Raw genomic sequence first — 23,417 nt, forward strand, 5'->3', positions numbered from 1 at the left:
AAGGGGCTGCAAGCTGCTTCGCTGTTGGAGGTTGCAGGCCAAAAAGTTGAGAATAACTTATTAATAACTGGTTTATAAAATAGCCTACATTTTCATCTCCATATTAGAGCTGGAGTAGAAGTACTGTGATGTGAACCATGTGGTTTTAAATACAGATTTTTGATTCATAGTAGCTGTTCTTCAAAACGCCCAAGTTGAATATAGATGAACTATGATGGCCAAAATCCTTTTTTTTGGATCAAATTTATATAAATATTCCTATCTGTTCGATGCAAGTTACAGAAAACTGAACATGGCCAACACTGTGTATCATTAAACTAAATACAATTCTATCAAACCACATTAAATAATAGAAAAATAGATGGTATTTCAACCAGGATGACTGAAAAATCATTTTTGGTGTAAACCCTTGGAAAAATTAAAATATCATACGGCATTTGTCCAAAGCATGTTACAGTACATACATTTTTAGCATTGGTGGCCCCAGTGGGAATCAAACCCCTAACCCTGGCAGAGTTAGTGCCTTGCTCTGCCCATTGAGCTACACAGACCACATTTAGTCTAAAAAGTTTTAAGAAAAACTTCAGATTAACATAAAAAAAACAACTTTGGCACGTGTGAATATTGTTGAAGTAACATTATCAAGTAGCTTTGTGTTAATAATGATGCAGATGTTGGGTGTGTACTCTGGGACCTCCAGACCCACAAAGCTCCAACAGCTGGTTCCTCCTCACATGCGCACTGGAGTGACCCTAATGATGCCTTCAGGTGCTGTTGGAAATATTGCAACTAAAACTTGAGTATGCGTAAACGACTCAACAGAGTTGCAAACAGGGCTGGGGTTTTCAACTGTCTCTGGTATGCTAGTTGCTGAGATGTGACGTTTAGATGTCACATCACTAGCTGGCTGATCCTGCACCCCCATCAAAACCCAAAAAGATAATTTCCCCCTTTGAAGATTAATAAAGTATATCAAATCTGTAATAAAAATTATGTATACCACAACTTCTGGCTAAAAAATTAATGAAAACATCAATTACATTTCTAATGCACATTTTCTCATCTTCATTCTGCCGTTGCAGCACAAAGTAGCTCTGTGCTGATGGATTTCTACTTTAAAACTACGCACTTGCTTTCATTTTGTCATTTTTCCCCCAACTAAAATAACTTGACTGGTCGACACCTTGGTGTTCACTACTGCGGCACTCAGAAGTACGAGCTTGCGAGGAGCACCTGAACGCGTCTTAACTTTCGTGTGGTGTGTGTACTTTAGCATAGGGAAGTTTCTTCAGCAGGGATTTATCTTCTAAACAGATTCACACTGAGCTCAGGAGCCAGGTTGGGCTTTATTGAGGATATGAGTGAGTAAGAAGTGAGTCAAGAGGATGGAGAAACAAAGCCGGTGACGTCGGCCGCGTGATTTCCCTTATTTCGCAGGTCAAAACAGTTAACTTTGTTGTTTTGCAGGAACTTTGACATGTTGCTCCTCAGACTCCGGGATGTGCGCGTCGCATTTAACTGTCTCTCTTTCCTCGGCGCTCTGTGAAGCGGACTAGGAGCTACTTTATTTTTCACCAAAGTTTTTCCTCATCACTTATTTTCGTGGCAAAAAAAAAATGTTGGAGCAGTTGTCACGTTTGACCATGGAGGCTAAAAATCTTCAAGGGAGGACTCAGTGGATTTCGGCGGCAGTTGCTGTAATCCTCCTGGGTTTGTTTGCTTCGTCTTGCTGTGCGGAGGAAGCGTCCTGTCACGGAGCTTACGACTTGTACTTCGTTTTAGACAAGTAAGTAAAGAAAGAGGGGGGGGGGGGGGGGGGGGGGTTTCAGACCGGGGTCGGCCACGTTTGAAGCTAAAGAATGGAAACAATGTTACTGCTGCACGTTATATGACTGTTCCATCTTGAAATGTTGCTATTATGCATTATGAAATGGTTTGACTTGCTGAACTCTGGAGTTGGTCTCGAGAGACGAAAGTTGGTGCCATGGGCCGGGAGGAGGAGGGAGGGAGGGGGGGGGAGGGATGGGGTTTGTTACCGGAAGGTTGCCGGTTGGAGTCCCCGGTCCGACTGCGAAAACTTAAAGAGGAAAAGGTGAATTAGAAACCCACTCAACCCTCAACAACTACTGCCGAGGTGCCCATGAGCTGCCTGGGCAATGTGATTTAAAGGAATTGTTCACCCAAAAATGAAAATTCATCATCTACTCACCCTCACGCCAGTTGAAACACAGGTGAAATTTGTTAGTCCATATAACACACAGGGAGGCTGCCAGCACAACTTGGTAGCAGCCTTCTCCAAAACAGCTGAAGTCAATGGGGACCGGTTCTTTAGAGCTCCAAAACAAAAACAGCCAAACAATCACACTGTGAATAGAAAGACCTATACACCATGATTTGTTGCAAATCAGTCAGCTGTAGTTAAGATTTGCACTAAATTATGGTGCAAATATACTGTAGGTGTTTTTGGAACTCTGAAGAACTGGTCCCCACTGACTTCAGCTGTTTTGGAGAAGGCTGCTATGGAGTTGTGCTGCAGCCTCCCTGTGTGTTATATGGACAAACTTCACCTGTGTTTCAACTGGCATGAGGGTGAGTAGATGATGACAGAATTTTCATTTTTGGGTGAACTATTCCTTTAAATCAATATCACGATAATAATTACGATTTTTTTATCGATATATATCAAAATCACGTTAATCAAATTAATGTTCATCCTATTGAACAGAATGGTGATGTTTGGTGTGATGTCAAACAAAACTGAAATATTCCAATAATATTCCTTAAAATATTTAAGAGTTTTTAATTAAAATGTGCTTGTTGTCATCATTTTAGACAGCGAATCACCTTATCATCACCATATCACCATATTATTCCAGTGAAAGATGATAATACGAACGATAATACTGAATCATCATCAGTCGCGAAGCCCTAAGGCCCGCCCACCTGCTCAGTGGCCAACAGTCTAGTCTAGTCTAGTCTTGTTTATAGCCCTTTATCACAGTAAAGTCTCAAAGGGCTCATATACATGTCATATACCATACTACATCATACATATACATACACATATACATCCTACACTAGGTCATATACATACCATACTACACACAAACACCTATGGGCAAGTTAGAGTCTTCAGTTACCTGAGACTGTGGTTGTACTGGTCAGCTCCCAGCGGGGACTGTGTGTAACTAACTTGAGAACCAGCATGCGTGCTCAGCTGAATCTCCCTGGATAACTAAAAGTTACAAAATGAGTCATTGGGAAATCGGCACTAAATCTCTGAAATGGGTCAAGTTGAACTCGAGGCAGAATGGTTCTGGGCCAAACTCTGTTCCTTTGCTGACTGTTCAAATGCAACACAGATTACCAGAACAATTCCGTGTGGTTGTCTATGGTGGGAAATGCTGCCATGTTGGAGGAGTGACAACAAAAAAGGGAGAATGTAAGATAATCACCTCTTCCTCCCTGACAAAACAAAGAAAACGCCTAGCTAATATCTGGATCACACAATACTACAAGAGGGGAGGGGGGGGGGGGGGGGGCATCAGGGAGGAAGAGGTGGAAAGTTACAATCTTTTCTTTTGTTGTCACTCCTTCACCCAACATGGTGGCAGGTTCCTCTTAACCAATAATAATCATTCTTCAAACACTTTGTGACAGGCATCTATTAGGGTTAGACCAAAATGTAAATATCAGATATCAGCCGGTCATGCTGGAGGTTCCTCCCTGACCACAGATACAGAAAAACAGACCATAAAACCTGACAAGAAATATTATTTACACATTTTATTTATTCATTTAATTGTTCAATAGTGTTTTTTTGTAAATCGACTCTTTATTTAAAGGCTGTAATGTACCACAATTTCCCTGCCGTTGAATAGATGTGGTGGGTCTCCCTGCCTTAAAGAGCTGCTAACACTAAAGGATTTTCATTAGTCTGGGTTTCTGTGGAGAGTTTTAGTGTCCCATGATGCTCTAAATGCTCTTTCAGAGGCTTTTCCACCCTGATAAGAATTAAATTCTTGGGGGAAAACACTGAATACATGGATTTGTGTTGGCAAAAGTTGTTGAATATCGGCACAAAATATCAGCTATCAGCAGCTTCAATACAAAAATATCTGTATTGGCCTTCAAAAATCTGCATCGGTTGAATCCTAGTGTCATTAGGCTGCAGCATTTCAAAGTTTATGGAGATGGATGGTGGAATATCCTATCACAGAAATAAGTGGATGACCATTTGAACGGACCTTGGCCTTTTAACCCTTTTAATCTTGCAGTCAAGACACTTCTTTAGACGTTTACAGATTCACTCAGCTCAGCAGAAGTTTACTCTGCTGAAGTAGCTCCATGCTCACGGGCCTTCGGTATATTAGAGGGAGTTTTCACCCTTGACAGTAAATGTTTTTAATACTGTCCTCCCCAAACTTGGAGAAAGTCCGCCTCTCAGGGCCGCTGAGTGAAAACACGGCTCTTCTCTGCCCTACATTCAAGCCCCTCCGCCCTGATTTAAATTGCAAAATTACAGGATGATGACAGAGATTGTTGGCACACGTTTGACCCAGTAAATAGATTTTACTTTGCTCTGCTTTGTCCTCCACACTTGTACGTGGAGGGGCCTGGCATCATTTAGCCTACAGATGCAAGTTTATATTTGTGATGGTGATTGCTCTTCCCAGGACTTGACAGCATGGTTAATAGTTGCAAGGCTCATTCCAGAAAGTTGATGGATGATGTTTTCCCCACAATGCCACACTGATAGAATAGCCCTACTGTAGGATTATCTGATTGGGCTTTACACAGAGCGGCTGAAAAACAGTGCCCCTTTAACCGGCTGCACCATCACTGGGCACAACTGCCAGCTATTAACCACAGTGCTAATGACCAGGTGACGTTACAATATTGTCGAAGTGCAGTGGAACTTTCCTTTACCCCCTTTCATCGCCTCCCCCCTCCGCTGTGTGACCTTGTCTCTGGACACGGGGGAGGAGAGAGGCGGCATGAAAGATGAGCTTCCTAATGGTCAAACTCTTCTGTTTTATGTTCTCCGCACATACATTGAATTGTAATTATTGGTTTAATTACCCCTTCCTCGTTACATCAAGGGCACATTTTACGCACTGTGTTCATTTTGGTCAGATTGACTTATCGAGGGGTGAGAGGGGCCAAGGGCTACAAGTTGACACCCACATAACATTGGTTTGCCCTTGATTACACCTGGAAATTTATGCATCGGTTTCGACGATTACGAAATCTTAACGTCCTCGTTAATTCTTTTTAATGTGACCAATTGATTTCCAGTTCATACGACTTGGTTACTGTATATCATTTTTGTAATTTTTCAGTTTTTTTGTAGATAGGATGGGAAATTGGCACTAGCCACCAGCCAAATGTGGGTAATTTCTAGCTGTGGCTGGTAAGTTTGTCTAGTCTACCAGCCACTTTGAAAGGTAATGAGTTATTTTGAAGGTCCTGTTTTATTATAAACACCTAGTTGGCTGGTGACATTGTTAAAGTGGCTGGTAAATTTTAGGCAAGGCAAATTTTAGTATGTGATATCCACTGTGCTCAGATTGTTAGTTTACCGTTACTATCACAATAAAAAACAACAACTCCTGACTCCCAGCAGGCAGTGAAGTCCATGGGTTTGATTTATATTGCATTTGTGAAGTATTCTATTTTCCACAGCATGAAACTGAGATGAATATTATTTCTCATCCATTTGAAAACATGTTTAGTTAACTCACAAAAGGGCTCAGTTAAAGAGGAAGTTAACACCAAACCCAAATCTGTGTAAAGCCTGACATCTGATGGTGAAAAGCATGCTACTGAAATGGCCATCTGCTATTGGCTGATCTTTGGTGCCAGGTGATGATGTCACCATCAGTTATACTCTATAGAAGCACCCAAGATCAGCCAATAGCAGATGACAATTTCAGTATCATGCTTTTTTGCCTTTAGATATCAGACTTTATGCAGAGTTGGGTTTGGTGTTATTTACTCTTTGACATCGTGCCACAGAAATGTGATCAGGGCAGGAATCTCACTTTTTGTCCACAGGACACAGTGGCTTTTCACTTTCACGTCTCACTATTTTACCAGTCAGCTAGATTTTTAGGATGGAAGAGAGCCTCTGAACATTTGCTGGTTACCTGCTAATGTTATCCCTTACAAAAAAAAAAATCACATGTGCAAATCCACGTGAATTCAAAGCACATGTGATTTTTGGACACATATTAGTTTTCATATGTGAATGTGAAATTTCCCTCTTCCTATGAGAAAATGACATTTTCAATTCATTTTTTTCTGTGAATTGTCTGCATGTGAAATTAAGTTTTCACATGTGACACAAATATTGCCACATGTGATGTCAGAATACAACGTGAAAAAATTGTTCACATATGAAAACCAACATGTGTCCAGAAAGCATTCACATGTGGGTTTTCACATGTGACTTTTTGGTAAGTGATAGTAGACAAACTTATCAGCACAGTTGCCCAGTGTGTGTCTGGTGTGAACTGCCCACTCTGGTTGTGCTACACTGAACTGACCGGCACAGTGACCAGTCTGCCGGCTCTGATGCCCACAAGCTGACCGCTCTTTCTCGCTGCAGGTCTGGAAGTGTTTCTGCAGACTGGATCGAGATTTACTCCTTTGTCAAGAACCTCACCGACCGATTTGTGAGGTGAGTATGCAGTTGTTGGGTGTCAAGATCATATGTTTTCTTCGGACGTATAAAATTACAAGTCAAGTTTATTTGTATTGCCCGTAATCACATTTACAGTCTCAGAGGGCTTTGCAGTGCCCACAATTTGACACAATAAATGAAACAAGAACAAGGGGAAACTCCCCAGAAAACCTCATTAGGAAAAGAAATGGATGAAACCTTGGGAAGGGTGAGGCAGAGAGGGATGACACTTCCAATGGGTGCAATGGGTGCTGAGAGTGAGCAAACAAAGATTAAATGTTGATGTAGCATAAACAAAATACACAGCATAAACACAAAATACACTGCATAAACACAAAATACACAGCATAAAGACAATAAAAGCATAAGCACAAATGTTGGATACAGTATAAGAATTTTATTCCAAAATGAGATATTTACCATTTTAAAAAAGTGATATCTACACTGACAAAATAGTTGACAGCACAAAGTTTAAACAAATTATGGTAATTTAGGTGATTGGTTGAGAAAATTTTACAATTTTTTAGACTGACCCCTTTATTTTAGAGATATTGAATTAGAAACATCAGGTAAAGATTTGTTCCTTTACCAAAGGGGATGCTGTGCTGGTTTTGTTTTGAAATAGATCATTTCACATGAGTTGCATCCTGTTATTCGCACAGATAATGGACTTCCCATCTATATTGCAAACTATCAAATTCCAAAAACTCCTTTGCGTCCGTTCCGTACGAAATTCATTAAAAAAAAAGACAAAAAACGTCAGACCGGGGAGCCGGCTTTGAAACGTCGAGCTTGCATAACGTTTGAGTCAAACGGCGCCCGCCTGCCAGCACAGTACAGACGGTAGCGACCCAGCCAGAATGAAGTGGTTGGTTGAAGAAAATAGCAAAGGCACCAGGTGGGAGTGGGTGGCAGAGAGGAGCAGTCTTCTGGGCTGTGAGAATGGCCATTTGCACCGGGGGGGTCCGGCTCCACACTTATCCCCTGCTTCCACCACAGAACGGCTGACAGGCAGACAATGTACAGTAAAGCAAAAGAACACTGGAAGGCGACGAGGACAATCTGCTAAACAATGCTCGCTTACCAAGAGCACTTCTGTTCCGCCATGTGGAGCAAACTGGACTCCTTAATCAACCCCCCAACCCCCCACTCTGCACCCCCTACCCCCACCCAATCCCACCACCACCCTCTGATTTGTCCCTGGCATCGCCGTCTCTTTATCGGAAGAAAGAGTTGATTGTCAAGTCTTTCTGACAAATAGAAAATATCTCTCTACGACGGGTGTACGATCAAAAAGCTCCGTCTCTGCCTCCCCCCCCCCCCCCCCGGTTTATTGCGAGGCTGAAGTTAAATTAACACCCACGGTTTCTCATGCATGACTTCACACGGTTAGTTTTATACTCCACATATGACTCCTATCGGGGCTCTCAAAGTGGAACTTGCAGACAGGATGCGGATCTATACGGCTGCCGTCGCTACCCTGCCAAATCTGGCCGTGTGGCTTAAAGATTGTGCTAATGTTTGCGGGGGAGGATCGCGACTGGGCCATGTGTCATGTGGGTGAGAAATATCAGCACCTCTCCTTATGCTCTCGGAGGCTTTGGATCTCCGAAGGCCCCGTCCAGGAAACACTTTTTCGGTTAATTTTCTCTCGAAGTTGAATTCGCTCCGTGGGAAGGTTGCGTTCTTTTATAGCTGTCAACACCATGCGGGGAACTTTTTTTCTAGGACATTTTATGCAGTGGGAGTACGTTTTTCCTTATCAGAGTGCTGTGTGTTTTTTCAGCACGGTTTTCCTAGATATAGGCTACATATTTACTCCGGGAACCAGCTGTGTTTGCAAAAAAAAAAAAAAAGCAACTCAGAAGTTTGTAAGACAGTGAATCAGGGCTCCGATATGAGAGAATAAACAGTAACGCCTGTACAGAAGAGACAGTTAGCCCGATGCCAAGCTCACAGGTCTGGGAACACATTGGAGTGTCCAGTTGCCGTTCACACCCTTAAAAAGTGACAGGTACAAAGTATATATTTGTGCAACAGGATGCGTGTGTGTGTGTGTTTATGTGTGACTCATCCTTACGACAACCTGTTTCCTGTCTGTGAATCAATTAATCACTTCCTGCGTCCCCTGGGGAGCCAGAAATGTTGCTTTAAGTCATACTCTAATATTAGTTGACATTATGGAAGGCCCTTTGTGTTTGATTAGTTATTAGCGCTGCTTTATTTCTGATTTAACTTGAACATGTGAAAGCTTTATATAAAACCGCCAATAAAGAGTATGACTGTTGATATAAGGAAGGATTTTAACTGAGTATGAGACACTGAGACTCTTAAAATTGAATTAATATCATGAAATTGAATTAAACGATGAAATATATTGTCATTAGCTGAGTGTATTCTATTCCTTTTAAATAGACATTTAAGTGGAGCATTTCTATTTCCTAATGTTTTTTTGTTTTTTTTCTCTGTAGCCCAAGCATGAGAGTGTCCTTCATCGTTTTCTCAGCTCAAGCTCAAGTCCTGCTGCCTCTGACTGGAAACAGGTACTGTAACGAACTCTCACAGAATTAAAGCAAAATGATGACGCTTTGAATTTAGTTTTTCTTCTGCAGGCGTCTGTCACATTGTTATGGTCCTGTATAACTGACTGGGGTAAACATAACACAAAGTTGAGACGATGTCCATAGTCGTCCATAGCTGCTACTGCATCTGAAGAACCATTATTAAGAGTTAAAGAACCATCTTCAAATGTCAAAATATTCTTTAATCATGGAACCACAAAGCAAAGTGCAGAACTATTTAAGAACATTTTTTGTTAAGGGTGTAGCTGCAATCCTTTTGGGAAATCAGAACCTAAATATGTTTCTGATATCAGGTCAAAACAGTTCCCAAAGCTGTTTTGATTTAACTTTTTACTGTGTTTTTTTGTGATAATATCATAATGTGAAAGTTTTGTTCTCCCCTGGGTTGACGTTGAACTCGGCCTCCTCTTGCATGGCACCGTCTGTGAAATTCCTGCAGGGTGCCAGTGCCAAGGTTCAGGGTTCAGTTCCCACTGGGGCTGCAAATGCTAAAATGCTAAAAATATGTGCTCATGGTGCTGCGAGACGCTCTGGATAAACATGTCCAACAAATGACATATGAAACAAGTTTCTGCTTTTGTCCTGGTTGTGAAAACAACTTGTTAGCATGGCTCATTGTAACCCGTGGTTACCATTAGCCTCCAGCCACTGAGATAGCTTGCAGCTAGCTGTACCCATTGTTGTGAATGAGGAATGCTAACATGTTGTTTTTCAGTTAGTTTCTAGTGCTAATACAAAAACTTTTACCCACAGTGTGACAAGAGAAGAAAAATACACATACTTAAAAATGCCAAAGTATCCCTTTAACATAATTGGTGTGATTTCACTACAGAATAGTACATGTCAGAGCTTGGTTGAAATCAATATCATGATAATCATAAGGATTTTTTTCAATATGGTTATTTATCACGATATGGCTCACGTATGCAAAATCACATGCAAATTAATGTTCATCCCATTGAACCGAATGGTGATGTTATGTGTGATGTCAAACAAAACTGACATTTTCAAATAGTATTCCTACCATATTTCATTTTGTCAGAGTTTCTAAATAAAATTTGTTTGTTACCATCAATTTAGACAGTAGAAATGTGAGTCACAATATCCCAAAATCACCATATCATCACAATATAATTCCACTGAAAGACGATAAATGATAATATTGAATTATCGCCCAGCTCTGGTACATGTACCCAAAGTGTCAATCACTCATTACTGAATATCTCTGTCTTAAGATACGAGATAGAGGAGGGTCTGAAGCGCCTGCGGGACGTAAAACCAGCAGGCGAAACATACATGCACGAGGGAATTAAAGAGGTACGTTTCTCGCTCCCCTCGTTACTCCAGTGCAGACTCAGTGGCTTTCTGTTATTTTGATCAAAATTTGTACAAATATTCAAAAACATCATGTGGAATAGCCTTTTAATCAGCTGTTTATCGTCCTCTGTTTGAACCTAAAGGCCTCGGCTCAAATACAGAAACAGACGACGAAGTCCTCGAGCATTATCCTGGCTCTGACAGACGGGAAGCTCGCGGTGTACGTTCACGAACTCACAGTACGGGAGGTGAGGTTCACGTTGTTTCACGTTATTTTCGTTTACATGCCGAAATGCTGAAAATCCACCTTTTAAAACAGAATTCACGCTGGCTCCCACAAAGCTGATATGTCACTTGTTGATAATGCGCTGTGTCTTGACGACATCCAGAAGGCTTTGGCTGTTTATGCTGAAGACTGAACTCTCAAAAGATCATAGGAGTGTTAAGATTAGTTTTGTTTTATGTCACTTTATTTTAGCTTAGTTTAGTTTAATTGCAAAAACGATGAAAAATGAGAAAATAAATAAAATCTGGGTGGGTGGGACAAATAAAATAAAACAACCCAAAATGCCAGAACGATTTATGTAAATTCTGTTTCATGGTGGATTTTTTTTACCCTTTTAAATTCTACATGCTGCACATCTTTCACACCTTTTTGTATGAACCGCAGGCCGATGAAGCGAGGAAATATGGCGCTCGGGTTTACTGTGTGGGCATCAAAGACTTCGATGAGCAGCAGGTAAGACGGTTCATCTGTAGCGGTCAGTTTTTTAGTGTTCATTGGTGACAAGGGAAACGTCACCGTGTTGGAAGAGGGACAAGAAAGGTCAAACTTGGTGCATCAATGCCGACGCCTCCCTGAAAAAATAATGTCTGTGCAGAGGGAGGGAGTTCAGATTATACTGTAAAATACTGTTTTGACTTTTCCGCAAAATGTTTTCTTAGCTATGACCAAAACTTTACACTAACCTTAACCAAACTGTTTTAGTTGCCTAACCCTAACCCTAACCCTAACCCTAACCTTAACCATAGTTGTTTTACTTGTTTAAACTTAACTGTTACCTAATCTTTTTGTGATGAATAATCCTTGTGGTGGAGGAACCTAATCTTCACATTAGGGGGTGCACCAATTGATTGGCCACCAATTATACATGGCTGGTTAATGTTATAAATAGGTTATCAGTGATCGACCAATCACCGTTTCAACTCCCCGATTTAGAAAAAAAAAAAAAAAAAAAAGTTTCAATTGCCAGATCAGGAAACCGGTTGAACGTATGCCATAAAAAGTACGAGCCAATTTACGTCAGTCAGCAGCAGAAGGTTAGCAGCGAAGGCATGTCGTCCATCTGGCAATATTTCAAAGTATCTGCTACAGATCATGCTGTCGCAGTGCAATATGTAATGTCATGTGCTACCAGGGGCAGGGGCTGAGTAATCACCTCAGTCATCAAACACACACTAACATGTAATTACTGTGTTTGGATAAAACCTGGGATGTATGTACACATGGATAGGCCAGCTATGTCGTGCAGCCATAAGAACATAATGAACGCAGTGCTATATTGCAGTTTTACTATTTGTGATTGCTGTGAAATTCTGTGTAAAATGCATCATTTCAGGCGATCGGATCAGTGATTGGCAATCGAAAACCCGATCAGCGCTTCCCTAATACTCATTATTCATCTCCACAACGTGTAATCTTCCTCTCAGAGTTTGTTCTCATTTCACAAAATGCTGTGAGACTGTGTTGGCTGCACAGAAGTCGTCGTTTTCTCTCTTTTGTCATGGAGGAAGAGGTGATAACGTTCCGGTCTTAAGTTTCGCTGTCACTCCTCCAACATTGTGGCCTGTCCCTTGTAACCATTGGTAACCGTTCTCCCAACATCCTGTGATGAGCATCTATTAAGTCAAAAACAAAGGCAATATTGCTCCCAGTTTGTGCTGCAATGTTTTTTTCTTTTTTATGGTTGAGCAAAGTGTTTGCCACAGTCATGCCATCTGCTATGTCTCCTCCTGCCCGTGGTATGAAAGGATAGACAGTGCTCAGTCATAATGAAGAAAACAGAAAAAGATGAACGCACTGTTAAATCAGCAGTACTTCTTGTTTACTCGTGTAATGACTCTTTTATGATACGAACAGCTTGCTGATGTCGCGGACTCCAAGGACCAAGTGTTTCCTGTCAAAGATGGCTTCCACGCACTCAAAGGCATTGTGAATTCTGTAAGTTCGCCTTCTTTCCGTGTGCATCTGTGCGTGTGCGTGTGTGTGTGTGTGTGTGTGTTAGAAAGTGTCATTGAATTTTCTGTTTTGATCAATTCGGGGTTGGGATTGGGTTTGGGAAATTAACAGCTGTGCCTGCTAAATTTATCTACTCTACCAGCCACTTTGGCAGGTAACCAGTCATCATTTAAAGGTCCTTCCCTATTGTAGAAATCAGTGAAGGTGGTAAAATAGTGCAGATGGAATCAGATGGGTTTGTCTGGTTGTGACAGAAGTTTCTCAAAATGTATGTAAAAACACAGTGATCATTCTACTAAGGTGCATGGAAAAAGTCTATGGAAATAACTGCTAGTTGTGTCCTCAGTTTGCAGACAGAGGAGGAAATGTCTTACCCACTCAACAGCAAATTAAACAAGGGAATGGGAGCAGCTTGACAGTTAGTCACTGCCCATATGACATGCTTTTCACAGTGTTTTTATTGTGTGGAGATCGTACAATGTCACAACAACCCTCTCTGCAGCTATTCAGTGCACGTTATGCTTTAAAACTGCAAATACTGTATTTTGTATTTTGTATATAGAAAGTTTAAAAAAATAAATGTCTAAGCCAGCTTCATAGATCAAGCAAATATTTTCTGGGTGATGCTATAATCAGTGAATAGCTGTCAAATGTTTAATCTCAGCAGTAACAGTCCCTTAAACAGTGTTTATATGAAGTTTCCCAAGCAGCCTCCTCTTCTCCTGCCAGCCAATTAGTGATACTTTCCATTTGCTGCAGCTTTTAACTCGAATGCTTTCAGCCAAGGCGGGGGTTTTGCATAGTAATGTTTTCACATTACGGTGAGCCTCCAGCCCCAGTGAGGACGCTGACCCTCGCTGGAGCGCTTCGACTCAGTCCTTCATCTGTGTCAAAGCTGACGTTGCCAGCCAACGTTCGGCAAAAGAGCAGAACTGCATGTAGCTGTCAGACGCGGCTGGAAGTACCGCATGCCAAAGGGTGTGTCTTGTTTCTGTTGTGCGATACTAAGTACAAGACTATGATTGATTATGTTGCCTTTCAAACAACTGTCAACTTGTTCTCAATCTCTCTGGCTCATGCCCCCTAAAAGTGGAACTGTGCCAACTTGTGACCCCACGTTGCAGAAGAAAATGTGCAGAATGGTGACCGTGGATGCCAAATGATGCCTTTTTTATTGTCCCTTCCCTTTTATTTTACTTGATTAAGTATTGCAAAAAAACATAGAGGCTGCATGAATTTGTATATTAGAAATATATTTTTTCAGATACCATAAACCAACCCACTGTTCTAGACGAGGCATCAACTGGGATGCAGTTACATTCATTTTGTGACACTTTTGTGAAAATGACGGTGATAGAATTGCAACCATGATGCATTCAAAGACATCAACAGGCTTGGTTGTTTCTTGTCATGTTATAAAGTAGAAAACAACATCACTAGCAGACTGCAGGGGATCAATAGAGAATTATAAAAAATATATATAAAAGGAAAGAATGGTAAATCAGTTTTCTCTCCTAGAATACCAGTGTTTATGAAGCCAGCCCTTATTCAGATTAAAATGTTTTTGCAACCCCTGAAATGGTGGATTTGAAGGTTTTAAGGTTTTAATTAGCAGAAAAATATGCACATCACTTTGTCAGTGCTGGGCTAGGGAAGTCTCATAGAAAAAGGAAAGAAATCACATAGAGAAAGGAGTTGAAACGTTGTCCATTCATTAGAAGTGTGCAGACTCTTCCTTTTTCTTTTTCTATGGTTTTAAAGCACCACAGCACTTTTTTAAAATGTTTTAAAGTGTGTATAAGAACATCCAGCACAACAAAAACCCCTAATCAACCTCAGTCCTCGGAGGCAGTGTGCAGAGCGACTCTCTCGGCATCCAAATGAAACGCAGAGCATTCTTCTCTGATTAGTAATACTGGATTCCTCACTAGTTGGCCTCCTCGCTCCTCGGTTGGATTTCGAGGATTTGAGATCATCTGTGCAGTCTTTCGGTGCAGGATCCACGCCGCCTCTGTGACCGGAGTGACAGAACTTGTGGAAAGAGCAAGTCGAAGTTGTGTTTTCTGGTGTGTTTCTAGAGTTTGTTGCCAAAGCTCCCTGTTTATTTTGTCGGTAATATACTGGGCCTTTGTTGTCTGAGCTGTGGGCCTTTGGGAAAACCCCAAATTGCAATCGAGCCACAACATAATCGTTAACTTCCTTCAGCTACTGAAGTCTCGGAGCAAACGCTGAGTATAGCGCGCTGTATCATCGACTTGAAGATATTAGGATATTAACTTGTGATGGCATTCTCATTAGATGACGTAGGGAAGAGTTGCCTCTCAAACCTTTCCACCTAATTATTCCCACAAAAAACGGCTAATCCAAGCCTCATCCTTTCAGATCTCGCTCGCCAATTACAGCGCTGGCTGAGAAATTTGGATGACGGCCTTCTTTCCCCAAAGCCCATAAATAATTTTTGTCACTAGATCCCAGAGAAATGAGTAGCTCCCGTTGAGTTCAGCCAGACTGAGACCTCTAATCTGATCATTCAGAGTTCAATTTAATGTCTCTAAAATATCAAGGATCCATGCAGAGGATCTAGTCTGTAATATTATCATTTGTCAACCAATGACTCCTTTAAAAACACACCATATTTTGCTTTAGTCACTTGTAGATGCAACATTTTTGAAACGGCAGAGAGAAAACTGTTCAGATTCCCAAACTAAACTAAAAACCAGCTCAGTGGATGGGTCCCCCTTACCGCTTTGAGCTCAGGCAGGCAAACAGTCAATTTTGTTTTTTCTCGGGAACTGCCAAGCAAGTAATTAGACAGGGAAAATAGTGGCACAGAGGAGCAGCAGCAGATCCTTTTCCTCCCAGCTGTCATCTACAACCCTCTCCCCTTTTTAACGATTCCATATCAAACCATCATATTTAATAAGGCCGCTGTAAACGCTCCCCCCCCCCTCCACACTTCAGATTGAAGTTTCGCCCAACGTCAAATGAAAGGTTCAAGTGTCCTATATTGCAGTTAATATGCTCCTTTTTACCGACTGTGTACTGGGATTTGCATAGTTTGTCCTTTGTTGATTTATTGAATCATAGAAGATAGTGCGGTTCTATGACAGTGGGCTCACATAGGCCTCTTTATATGATAATGTAGGATCCCGGAGGTTTTTAATAGAACGGAGGAATGTAATAGTCTTGCATAATTTTCCCATAAAGGCTGACACAGCTGCCGTTTCTCCCTCCTGCTCTCTCCTCAGCTCTCCCCTTTAGCCGCCAGGCCCTGATCAGACGCAAGACATTTCTCAGGTGTTGCACCCTAATCTGTTTTCTAAACTTGACAGAGCCGATAACGGCCGGGCCTTGATGTATTTATTCTTGCTCCCCGTGCAATAATGTATCCATTTCATTTTTTTTTTATCCTCCAGATATTAAAGCAATCGTGCACAGAGATCCTGAGTGTGGAGCCCTCCAGTGTGTGTGTGAACCGTGAGTGGATCTTCCCTACAGTTGTGTACAGATAGCTTCAGCCGTTGTAGAAATCCCTCTTTTTACTGCATGCTTGCTGAACTACTGTTGCACTCAGGACTTTTCCCCAAGAGCAACTGTGTGGAAAAAGTTTAGTCTCAACTTCCCACAGTTTTCAGCTGTGGGAAGTTGCAAGTAATGACCTGGAAGCGAGTTGATTGAAAGACACTAGACTTTTGTGTCACAGTTAGGGTTTGACCGGTGTGTTTTTGAAGGCAGATGCAGATATTTTTAGACTGAAGCCACCGATAGCCGATATTTTGTACCAATATTCAATATCTAAAACTGTTCAAGTAGGCTACTCAGTGTTTCCGCCCCAGGAATGTATTCTTATCAGCGTGGAAAAGCCTCTGAAACAGCATTTAGTTCATCATGGGACACTAAAACTCTCCACTGAAACCAGACTGATGAAATCTTTTAGTGTCAGCAGCTCTTTAAGGCAGAGAGACATCACACCTGTTCAGTGGTAGATAAACTCTGGGAGACATTACTGCCTTTAAATGAAGAATTCATTTACAAAAACACATAATTGAACAGTTAATTGAATAAGTAAAATGACTATAGTCAGGGAGGAACCTCTGTTTTAGCAGTGGACAACATGACTGGCCGATATCTGATATTTAATAAAAGGCCTGATACATCAGTCTAACCCTAATTACAGTATTCTAATTTGTTTCTGCTGTATAGCAATCAAGAAGTAATTCTACAGTACTAATTCAGGATAGATGCAAGACAAATGCATGGAGAACTTCAGCCGGTTCATTAAAATGCTCCCAGTCTAATCTGTGTTCTCCTCCTGCTGTTTGTTTACATACTGCAGAGTCCTTCGACATCGTCCTCAGAGGGAACGGCTTCACTCTTGGCCGCAGCAACGAGGGCGTCGTCTGCAGCTTCATCGTCAACGAGCAGACCATCAGTAAGTGCTGCACAGTTCAGCAGTAGCTGCACGCTCTGCTGTAAATACTCGTATTTCCAGCAGAGCTTCTCACCCGTACGGCCCGACCGAGGCCGGGTTTCATCGGCCGCGTTCACACTGCAGCCGAAAGTGTCCCAATTTTGTTATTTTTCCTTTTACATGTGACACAGATCTGATGTTTTCTAATCGGCGTGAACGGCAAAAAGCTGCATGGAGTCACATTTTTTAATTCCACATCAGGACCACATGGATATGTCGTACAAATTCAGATCCTAAAGCGTGCGATGTGCATGCAACCTGTATTTTAACGCTGAAATTGGAATTTTTGAGCATTGCCATGACTGTAAGTTAATCTTTCCTCATTCGCTTCGGAAAATTGTCATAATTTTGGCAGCTTGGATGAGCAGTGTTAGCATGGAGGACAACAATACACAATAATGGAAAGAAAGTGAAATAGCCCACTTGAATGGTATATAGGGAGACGACTCAATTCAGACAAGCAGGAGATGCGTAGGTACAAAAACAGATGTTTATTGTTTATTGTTTATTGTTTATTGATAAGGATCCCCATTAGCTGTACACGGGCTGTCCAAGGGTCCCACTAAAACACAATATACATCCAAAACATATGCACAAAGTTTAAAACCAGGCTACAATAAAATCAAAAATTCAGATATGAGCAGCAATTCGGAAATGAGCAAGAAAGTCTGCAGTGTGAACATAGCCACAGGTTACACACACATGTTTTTTTAAAGAAAGCTCCATCTTTTTTCATGTGTCAAACCTTTGAAACCTTTTATTTCTTACATGTTTTACACATCTGTTGTAGAGCCAATCCTCACATATAGCATATAATACCTCTTCATAATGGTTTAAATGACACATCAACAGCATTATTGCCTTTTCTAGTCGCCCTGTGTGGGGACAATTTGAACCATTTCCTTCAGGTTAGGAACTTCTCATATTTCTCACATGCCGCAAACTTGCTTAACTGCAACAGACTCCTGACCCTCCCCTGGTCTTTTAATGTGTCTTGTATGTTAATGTTTGTTTTTGTTCATTGTGAGCATGCATTGTGCTTTATTGTATTTTATGCCTCGCTCCAAATCAAAGTCTTGAACTTCAGCTTGGACTCCAGGACCCTAAACATCAGAGAACTCGTGTCTCCTGCCCAGAACTTATAATTCAGTGCATCTTCTCCATTGTTGCTGCGGTGTAATGGAGGACATGGTGGCTCTTTGGAGGAAGGAAGTGGCAAAACAAACCCTGGCCTGGACTTGTACACTTATCTTGCAGCCGCTCCTTATCTATGCGATCTAAATTCAGCAGGGGGGAAGAGGCTATGTAGGTCACTCTGCTCCTTATTTTGAGCTTGCAGTCTGTTCTGTTGAGAAAATCCTTTTTTTTCAGGAAGCAAATGGGATTTGGCACTAAAAGCCAAACTTTTCAAGCACTCATTTGGCCGTGGGATCTGTGGAATTGATGATTGCCAATGACAACACTTCTCTCCTTGTCAAGCTATTTTTGATATTTCAACTTGACAAAAATACCTCTGCGTAGTTTTTAAAAAGAACTTCATCAGAATCAGGAAGTGGCCATTAGCAGATGTCTTCCTGTTAGTCCTTTCTCAGTTTGGGTTGTCTCACATTCGCCCACTTGGGGCTATTTATTCCCTCATTGGCTTTTGCATGTGTTCTGCCCGGACCTTTTTAACAGGAGGGCACCTTATAATTATGGACAGGCATTATGGCAACTATGGAACACACACCACATATGCAGAACAGATGCTACCATCTTCTCCATCACCAAACCAGTTGGAGCCCCTCGCAGTGAAGCGGCAGGAAAAAGCCTGAATTTAATGTGAATTACCTCCGTGGCTGGAGATGGGTTCGGCCTCAGTGAACCTGTGGAGGGGTGGAACACACACACACACACACACACACACACACACACACACACACACAGGCCGAAGCAAGCACAGATCGTAATCCAGGATCCGCTTCTTCTTATCTGCTTATCTCCCCTTTTTTTTTAAACCCCGATGACAAACAAAATGCCCAAGTGTGGGAAGAGTGTCAAAATATCTTCCTCAATTATTGTTACTTTGCTGAAATATTTCTTAAGTGGAAGTAAAATTACTGGTGTAAAAATCTACTTGAGTAACAGTAGCTCATTTAAAATGTACTCATTACTTAAAAAGAGGATGACAAAACAGAGTTCATAGCATCTTTTGGCTAACTGTGATCTTAGAATTATCAAGATTGAGTTTATTATGATCCTTGAATTTTACTTATATTTATGATCCTTTGAATGCTTCTTTAGGCTTTTGTGAGAAAAAAAAAGTTAGATATTTTTTACCAGATGGGAAGTCAAATCTTTGATGTTCAATATCTCATAACTGCTCCACCTAGATAGATTATAATTCCAAACTCAAGAAATGTTAACAAAGCTGCTATAAAGGATGCATTTAAGTGCTTAATGTAGCAAAGTGCAATACTTGCAGATAATTGTTCAGATGAAGTCAGACAGTCTTATGCACCTGTGAAATAAATCAATAACGTTGTGTGGTAGGCTAATATGAAAAATGTAATATCTAAATCTAATTCACCGATAGATTTGAACACAAGAATTTGTACATTTACAGCTTTCTCACAGTTGAGACAATGAACTGAGAAACCAATTATGAGTGTCGTTCACACAAACTATTTGTAATAAGCAGCTTTTGTGCTCAGTTTAAAAAAAAAGAAAGAAAAAAAAGTGCAATACTCCGGTCATATTACCGATGTAAAAGTGCAAGTGCAAGCACACAAAAAAGCTGCTCAGTTACAGTAATAAGAGTAAATGTAATCTGTTTCTTCCACCCTGTTATACATCTGGAAACATGTTTATTTTGAAGTTCATTTCATTTTCATGTCTTTTTCTTTTTCTTTCCCAGATAATAAGCCGAGCACTGTGCGTAATGATTACCTCCTGTGTCCCGCGCCAGTGCTGTACGAAGTCGGACAGTAAGTACCCAATATGATTAGTGCTTAAGGGAAGTGGTGGGGGGCATATGAGGGGATTTCTGTTAGAGTTACACTGATACATGTATATCAGTTTGCCAATATATGGAACCGATATTGGCCTTTTATTAAATATCAGATTTTGGCCGGTCATGTGGTCCACTGTTCCTCCCTGACCACAGCTACAGAAAAACAGTGTAAAGTTGAGTGGAGACTGAAGAGTTTTAGTGTCCCATGATGCTCTAAATGCAGTTTTAGAGGCTTTTACATATTGTACACAAACAAATCACTCCATTCAATTCAACTTTACTGTCCCTGAGGGGAAATTCTCCTTGCCGCCAGATGCATTAAAAACAAGTGTAAAACATATAGATATAAATACACAAAAGTACATAAGACTCAAGAGTAATAAATTATGAGCATCATCCTCCGTCCGTAAAACAGCATTAAAACATATGGGATTACACATATTTTCTTTCTATATCACTCCCAAACTGATTACCAAATGCTGTACAAGTATGAACAACGGGTTACAGCTAAATTGTAGTCAAAGCTCTATAAAAATCTGAGTATAGAAGATCTGTATTTTGAATTATGGTAAGAAAGTACAGACCAAAATGAACTAGTTTGTGGTTTACTGGTTCCTTTGTTATTACACAATACTGTATTGCTTCTGTATTGCTTCTGAAGAAGTCTGACACATGAAGAAACTGCTGATGGTGATATTTCTCATGAATTAGGTTGTACAAAATATTTCGCCTATTGAAGTCCGTGTTTGTACAGTAACAAATCTGCGCAAGATGACTGTAGGAAAGGGTTGCAAATGCAATGTCTTGGATTATAATGACATTGTAGAAGTCATTGTAGAATTAAATGTGCAGACACAACAGTTTTATAAATCCTGCATCTATAAATGGCATTATCAAAATAGGTTGAACTTTATTTTTTCCCCCAAAATCATCATTATGTTGCCATAAAAGTCATTGTAACTGATACAAAATGTTATATTGCGTAAAGTAATGTTGTATTTGAGATACTCCGGGTCTCAGTGTTTATTTTCAGCTGCATCTATAAATCAAGTAGCTTATTTTGGTATAAATCGGCTGAATGAATCTCCCGTCTTTCTCTATTTGTACGCACACACACACGCACACACACATGCACACACACACTTCCTCTCTCTCTACCAGGCTTACTGTTTTTTGCCTTCATCTGGGCTGTTTCAAATTATTTTATTTCCCCTTTTCTTCATGCACTGTTCTCCTCTGTTGATTTTTGACATAATTTGGTTTCTGTTTTCATTTAATTCACCTAAATCTCTTTTCTTTTGGGGCTTTTACTTGCACAGTTTCTATTTCTTCTCTTCTGTTTCAGTTTTTCATCGTTCGTGTATACAAATAAACTAAACCTAAATCTATAAATCGTCTGTATGGGAAAAAAAAACACTGGATGAAATCTGAAGTGAAGACTGTTTCACTTCCCACAAAGACACAGTAAACATGTAGAGCCTGACAAAAAACAATCAATACCTACAACCCACAAAGAATTAAGTAAAAACAGTGTAAATATGCGTATATTCTCGGTTGGATAGCTATTGTTTGATTTCGACGTCATCTCTTATAATCCCAAACCATAACAGATGATCGCTAAGGCATTCTAGATGGAACAACAGATTTTAATGTCCTCACTGACTACAATCCAATCAAAAATGTATGATTATGAGTGCCGTTGGCTCCTGAAGGTCTCCGAGTTTCAGCTCAAAAGGAGATTATGAATCGTATGATGACGATGTTGTAACTACTCCAAATCAACATTAACCTCACCTCAGATAATCCTCTCATTTCCAATCCAAACTACTTGTGATAACATGTTTTTCTAGCAGACGGCTGAAAGTCGAAAATGGAACTGTCAAGTGATGAACGGCATAAAGTTAGGCCGATATTTTCCGATATTTACAGCAGGCCGCTCAGCTTCAGTTCACCAAACTGCTGACAATAACATGTTTTACACTCTTTTTCCTCTGGTGTCAGTATTGGAAGTTCAAAGTGGAGATAATGCCCTGAAGAATGTGGAAAATTAATGCAATGCAGCACAATGCAACGCTCTGGTCTTCTTATTGAAATTCAATATATTGCAATGCAAAAATGTGAGAATACGTATCGCGGGGCAGAAAAATTAATCGTGATATTAGCTCCCTTTTATTCTGCTGTAGTAATCACAAATGAGACGCTTGACCATCACAATTTCACAAGCTCTCCATCCGAATTATATTATTTGCACTTTGTAGTTGCATTTTTAAATTGTTGTTTACATTCTAGCGAGCCAATACCATCGCTAAAAAGATTAGTGGCTCAGAAATAAACATAATTCTGCAGTCAGACTTTGTTGTGACTGAACTTTTATTTATTACATCGTATCGTGGTTGTATCGAACCGTGAACGCCATATCGCGTATCGAATCGTATCGTGAGATAAGCAGGTCGTCCCGTCCCATAGCTGAAGTCCTCTTTCATGCTTTTATCTTGCATCGGTATCGTAGATTGCAGATATTCCTCCTTGAACGCTACCCAGAAGAATCAAAATAGGATATTGTAAAACAAAATGTGGTTTCTTTCACCAAGGATACAATAAAAACTTCTTCAGGGTCTACATCTGTAAGCCCCCAGCCTCCAGCAGCTACGCCCTGACAGGACCTGAACCGATGCTACGTGCCCGCCATTTGAAAAAGGCCTGCTTAATTAACTCTTGGCTGCCGATGGTGACCCATTAAGTAGTTAGCTGGTACGGGCGGTGAGTAAACACATCTGCTGGAGGGGCTTTAAAAGGATGTGCGACAGATGCAGCCATTCCCTTTTCCACGCTCCCCATTTAAATAATTCACCATGCACTGACAATCCCTGCACCCCGGACCACCTGCATGTGATGTCGGAGCCCGGAAACTTCCGTCTCCGTCCATCTGTCTGCTTCTGCTCCATCACCGCTGCCGGCGCTCAGGGTGCTCCGTTAACATGGCTCGAGTCAGCTGAGGGAGAATTGTCTTTTTCTTCCACGTTTCTCCCCCCGCTTCCCTTTTTTTTAACCGTGTTTTGCTGCACGCGAGGCCGGCCCCTCGGCGATCTCTGCTTGAGTGTCTGGCCATGTATGCGTTCGACCCTGAAGGC

At 41.0% G+C, this 23,417-nt stretch overlaps 1 protein-coding gene across 1 annotated transcript in view; it reads left to right on the plus strand.

Annotated features, from left to right (window-relative positions):
• The first annotated feature begins 1,325 nt into the window (after nucleotides 1-1,325).
• antxr2a (ANTXR cell adhesion molecule 2a) overlaps nucleotides 1,326-23,417 on the plus strand; it is a 79,317-nt gene continuing 57,225 nt past the window's right edge. The window contains exons 1-10 of the mRNA XM_071923843.2: nucleotides 1,326-1,786; nucleotides 6,611-6,682; nucleotides 9,157-9,228; nucleotides 10,503-10,584; nucleotides 10,728-10,832; nucleotides 11,255-11,323; nucleotides 12,725-12,805; nucleotides 16,240-16,300; nucleotides 17,160-17,255; nucleotides 20,191-20,260. Of these exons, the coding sequence (XP_071779944.1) occupies nucleotides 1,617-1,786; nucleotides 6,611-6,682; nucleotides 9,157-9,228; nucleotides 10,503-10,584; nucleotides 10,728-10,832; nucleotides 11,255-11,323; nucleotides 12,725-12,805; nucleotides 16,240-16,300; nucleotides 17,160-17,255; nucleotides 20,191-20,260 (878 nt within the window). The 5' untranslated portion in view covers nucleotides 1,326-1,616. The remainder of the gene's footprint in view (nucleotides 1,787-6,610; nucleotides 6,683-9,156; nucleotides 9,229-10,502; nucleotides 10,585-10,727; nucleotides 10,833-11,254; nucleotides 11,324-12,724; nucleotides 12,806-16,239; nucleotides 16,301-17,159; nucleotides 17,256-20,190; nucleotides 20,261-23,417) is intronic.

The sequence above is a fragment of the Centroberyx gerrardi genome, chromosome 8, assembly GCF_048128805.1.
Source record: "Centroberyx gerrardi isolate f3 chromosome 8, fCenGer3.hap1.cur.20231027, whole genome shotgun sequence".
NCBI classification, from domain to species: domain Eukaryota; kingdom Metazoa; phylum Chordata; class Actinopteri; order Beryciformes; family Berycidae; genus Centroberyx; species Centroberyx gerrardi.